The sequence below is a fragment of the Nothobranchius furzeri genome, chromosome 19, assembly GCF_043380555.1.
Source record: "Nothobranchius furzeri strain GRZ-AD chromosome 19, NfurGRZ-RIMD1, whole genome shotgun sequence".
NCBI classification, from domain to species: Eukaryota; Metazoa; Chordata; class Actinopteri; order Cyprinodontiformes; family Nothobranchiidae; genus Nothobranchius; species Nothobranchius furzeri.
Genome location: NC_091759.1, coordinates 14,680,180 through 14,685,325, shown reverse-complemented (window position 1 = coordinate 14,685,325; position 5,146 = coordinate 14,680,180). Strand labels below are relative to the sequence as shown.

The following is a 5,146-nucleotide window of genomic DNA, read 5'->3' as shown; positions in this document are numbered from 1 at the left end:
TACAACAAATGAGTGTGTATGGCTCCAAAGATGTGAGGATCAGAGTAACGATTTAATGTGGGGTGGCTCCTGGGTGGACCACATTCCAGTGATTCCCACTTCCTGTCCCCTCAGACGCAGCTGTGTGTCGAGGAAAAAGCCACTCCGCATAAACACATCTCCAATAAACAGACAATCAGTTAAAGGACATCTGTGAAAACATCAGCTTCAAAAGAAAACAACTTTTTGCTAACAAACAGGGTTTCTAGCCTCTTCCATGCTTTGTTTTGTCTGTGATCATTTAGGAAAATCAGGAAATGACAGAAAAGAACTCAAACAGCTGAAACTTGCAAAGCCACAAATTATTTTGGGAAATCTCACCTAAACCCAAAACTTTTCAGTCTTTTTCTCCCTGAAACTGAAATAATTTTACGCTACAGTCATTAAAAACAGAAACCTTCTAGGCTCGCTGCCTTAAAAATGTGATCAAATGAAGTTAACGTGTGAGTATATTCCAGGTTTAAGGTGATTTATTTGCTGTTTTTGAAAGAAAATGTGGCATTTCCTGCATGTTTAATAACAAAATCCAAATAAAGACATCAAGTAGACTAAAGTACGTCAATGGTAAGAAAGGAAGCAGAGATACCTGTGTGTGGTTCAACCTGAAGATATGTATGATAAAATAAACGTGTGCATTAGCAGCAATCACTGAAGCATTTATTTCTTGTGTGTGTGTGTGTGTGTGTGTGTGTGTGTGTGTGTGTGTGTGCGCCTTGTCCTTCACAAGGTTAAGCATGTTTACCTTTAAACCCTCTCAGGCTCAAAATGCGTTTTGATAAAAGGAGGAACAACTAAGTCCTTCAGGGATACTTCTGAGTTAAAACGTGAAATACTTGCATTTCATGAGCAGACTGATCTATAATACTTGTGTATTATCACCACCCCTGCTGTCAGATTATAAAAATGTAAATTATATTAATAATAAAAAATTCACAAGATAATAAAAATATTCTTATTGTTATGTTAACTTTTGTTTGCTCATTTAATTATCTGTTTAGCATTTTATTATTTATGTAATCTTACTGTATTTGGGTCATTTTAACCCAAGAATTAGTCATTTAATAACCCAGATTTTGGGTTTTATTTTCAACCCACATTGGGTTGCCTTAACGGGTCAGTTGGGCCTTTTTAATTAATTTTGTTGGTGGAAAACATAACCCAATAAGCCTGGTTAAACCCATAAACCAACCCTGTGGGTTAAAATAACCCATGGCTCGCTCGGTACTTGTGTCACACAGCACTTGGGTTACAAAGAAACCCAAAATGGGTTATTTTGAACCCAGCAGCTTTTAGTGTGTTGGAGCATGAGGCATTAACAGTTCAGTGATATAATGAGAAGCTTGATCATGTGTGGAACCCTGAATTCTAAAGTTTATGGGTCACCAGTTTGCTCCAGTTAGGAGCCTCGCTGCAGAGTTCTGGTGGTCGAGGGCTTTCTGTTAAAACATGTGAAGAGTGTGTTACAGTAATCTAGACGGGAGGAGATAAAGGCATGGAGAACCATTTCAAGTTTGTGTTTTGACACCAACCTTCATAGTTTGGAGATGTTTCTCAAATGACACAACAGTTTTGGACCAGCATTTTTGAGTGGCCTTCAAGAGACATTGATTGGTAGTTTGAATGGACAGCAGTAGTTAAATGACCAAGTTGTTGACTAATCAGAAGAACCGTGCTCTCAGTTGCAATGATCAGACATTCAGTCTTTTCAGAGTTTAACTGAAGGACGTTATCTTCTAGTCAGCTGGTGATAGCTGATAGATACTTTAGTAGTCCAGACTGTTTATGAAACTCAGAGTTCTTAAAGGAGCAGTACAGAATGTCATCTGCATATACGGTAGGTGATAGAGGACATTAAGACTCAGTTATCTGTCCAAAAGAGTGTATATATAGTAAAAATATGAGTGGGCCCAAAACAGAGCCTTGGGGTACCCCGAGGAACAGATCGGTAGAATCTGACACCATTTGGTTTTTACAGACACTGTAACTTCTGTTAGAAAGGTTCTAGAAGTAGAACAGTTCTAGAGATCCCCACTGAGTCACAAAGTCTGTTAAATACATGGAAGCAGAACAATCTTTCATACTGCAGTGAGTTCTAAAAGGACAACACAAGCTGTCATAAACAACGTCAGGAGAATAAATATGGGACGCCGTCGTGTTTATTCATGTCTGCTTGAGTCTGTTCTAAAGGAACAAACACCTCTAGATGTTTGACTTTATCAGTATGTTTCAGTTCTGAAGAGTAGAAAATTAGGTTGAGGGTTCCACTTAAAGGTGAGGCTTCATGCCTCGGTTTTGATGGTAGAACATGTGTGAAATCAGCTTGTTCTGTCATCAAAGTCATCTTTATCTTCACTGTCTCAGGAGAAATCTCTGATGCCAACCTAAAAGGCTGCTTAACTCAATCTTTCTGGGTGGAATCTTTCATTTATTTCTTCTCATGGTAAGATAGGATGATGTTTATGAGGCAAACTCTCATTTTAAACCTGCATTTTAACTTTCCTCTGTTATCGTGTGTTTGTGAGGGAAATACCAGCAGCTGCTTTCACATATTCAGATGCAGATGTTTGCAGAGGCCTTTCACTTGGATCTCTGGCTCCACCTCCAGCTCCAACGGCTCATCCAGACATGAAAAGGAGCCGTTAGCCTGCAGAGCACACACCCTCTACTGTCCCAATCTCCCTGCAGGCCTTAAATCTAGAAGCTGACTAGATGAGATTCACACACGCTCTCGCTCAGATCCCAGATGCCTCCGGATTCCAGCGCTACACCCTTGAGGATGCAGGAACAACCTGAACCTAAGCCGCCTCTTGTTAGCAAAGCCAGTAGAAGTCATGGTGAGGCCTTCAGAGGAGCCCACACCTGGCTAGCAAAGATAGCTATTGTGCTCCAGCAAGCTCCAGGCAGGATGCTCACTTTCGCTCAGGTGAGGAGGAGCAGAAATGTTTTGGATTTACATGAAATCGTACGATTTAGTTCTGAATTTAAACATGTTTCAGTTGATAAAGAAGTTGGCCCCCACAGCATCTCAGCGAAAATCTGCAGAGTCGGGCATTAGAGAGTGTTTATCAAGCCAAAGATGTTTCACCAAGGTACATTCACTCCTATTCCTTCATTTTTGGCTTCTTTTTTTAAAAAATACAAATACAATGCAAGTTTACCTGACTGCCATCTTTTTAACTGGACCTCCTTGCTTTTCTCAGATCCCAATGGTCCAGAATTCACCCATCAGCAAGAAGAACCTCTGGAAACTGGACTGCAGTCAGATCACAGCCAAGATGGTTCGTCGTCACTTTAAAGAACTCCTGCAGCTCTTCCCTGAACTGGCTTCTAAAGTGGAAACCCAGACCTCAAAGAACGCACCTGAAGAGCAGCGGGATCTCCCTCCTCCTGGAGCCGCCGCCTGCACCGACATCAGACGCCAGACGTTCAGCAGCCCCTTCTCCATCGAGTCCCTTCTGAGGAGAGACACGAGTCCCCAGCCATCACACACACAAAGCTTCAGCTGCTTCTCCAGGGAACCTGATCTCCATCCTTCAGCTGGATCCTTCCCTGTCTGCCCAGCAGGGGGCAGCACACATCATGAACAGCCTTCATTCCTCTGCACAGGAGATGCTCCTTACTTCACTAGAGGTTACATCATTTACTCTGTGCAGATGCTAACTCTGGGTAACCACTATTGTTGAATGTGAGTTAATGTGTGTGTTGTTTCTGCTATTTTTGCAGTTTTTCATGTATTAACTCACACAAAGCCCCTAACTGCTTTCCAATGTCTTCAGAGTCATTCTGAACTGAGTTTAACGTGCAATAATTGTAAAAACGCTCGTGTAATAATTTTGTTCTGATAAATAAACTCATTCTGACCTCTTGCAGTCTGCTTTAAGAACACAAACCAATGAAAAGTTGGCCTTTCTTGTTAAACGTTTAACGTTTGAACCTTGAACTTCGATCACATTGGGCTGAACAGGTGACATAATCGTGAGGTGACTGACCACGGTGGCGAGCAAATGTACTGTTTTTTTTCTATTTCCAGCCCATCAGAGGCCCTTCGGTAACGCGTCTGAACTCGGTGATCCTAGGCTGGGGACATCTGAGTTTACATGACGTGATATACAAATGCAAGAAACAGAGCAGGGGTCACCGACCTTTGTGAACATGAGAGCCACTTCACAGTTACTGAGATGTTTGAAGAGCTTCCAGGTTGATACACTAAGGTTTGTCAAGCACACAATGCTGACCTTTGACCTGGAGTAGGCTTAAGTTGAACTAAACTTCATGTATAATTAACATATGTTTTAACAACATCCAAATTTCAAAATCTGTCAGTGTGAGCGTGATAAGAAAACTCCTCTTTGGGCGTGTCCCCTCGGGAGTCGCCACAGCCAATCATCTCTCTCCGTTTAGTCCTGTCTTCTGCATCCTCCACCCTCAGACCAACTAACTTCAAGTCCTCTTTCACCACATTTATAAATCTCCTCTTAGCCTCCTGCCTGGTGTCTCCAACATCAGCATCCTTCTACCCATGTCAGCATTGTCCCCTCTCTGGACATGTCCAAACCATCTGAGTCTGTCCTCTCTGACTTTCATCTCCTAAACATCTAACATGAGCGGTCTCTCTGATGGACTCATCCCTGATCCTTTCCATTCTTGTTATTTCCAACCTCCAGTTCTGTCTCCTGTAACCTCACTGCTCCACTTGTGTCCCTCTCATTTGCACGTGTCTTGCTGTGACTAGTCTTCCTTCCTCACTTTTCCAGTCCATACCTCCACCTCTCTAGCTTCTCTTCTACCTCCCCCCTGCTGTCACTGCAGACCACAACGTCATCTACAAACATCACAGCCCACTGAGGCTCCTGTCCATCACCAAAGCAAAGAGGAAGGGGCTTAGGGCCGATCCTTGATGCACTCCCACCTCCTCCTTGAACTTCTCCATCACTCCTGCAGCACACCTCATTGCTGTCTCACAGCTCCCATACATGTTCTGCACCCTGACATACATCTCTGCTCTTCAGACCTCCTCATGCACCACAGCTCCTCTCTCAGCACCATATTATGCTTTCTCTCAAACCTACAAGGATGCACATCCTTCTGACCTTCTCCGTTCTTCTCT

At 42.8% G+C, this 5,146-nt stretch overlaps 1 protein-coding gene across 1 annotated transcript; it reads left to right on the top strand.

Moving 5' to 3' along the window:
- Positions 1–2,346: 2,346 nt before the first annotated feature.
- si:rp71-45k5.2 (forkhead box protein H1) lies at positions 2,347–3,902 on the top strand. Its single transcript, XM_015973299.3, has 3 exons — positions 2,347–2,962; positions 3,036–3,128; positions 3,240–3,902. Exons 1-3 carry the CDS (start codon positions 2,783–2,785, stop codon positions 3,720–3,722), a joined length of 756 nt encoding a protein of 251 aa, XP_015828785.1. The 5' UTR covers positions 2,347–2,782; the 3' UTR covers positions 3,723–3,902.
- The last annotated feature ends 1,244 nt before the right edge of the window (positions 3,903–5,146 follow it).

What these genes read in the sequence shown, in the direction of transcription:
- si:rp71-45k5.2 (XM_015973299.3), top strand. Translation starts at nt 2,783, where the DNA reads ATGCCTCCGGATTCCAGCGCTACACCCTTGAGGATGCAGGAACAACCT. An exon ending in GGATGCTCACTTTCGCTCAG is followed by an intron (nt 2,963 to 3,035) that starts GTGAGGAGGAGC and finishes AACATGTTTCAG; the next exon opens with TTGATAAAGAAGTTGGCCCC. An exon ending in GCCAAAGATGTTTCACCAAG is followed by an intron (nt 3,129 to 3,239) that starts GTACATTCACTC and finishes TGCTTTTCTCAG; the next exon opens with ATCCCAATGGTCCAGAATTC.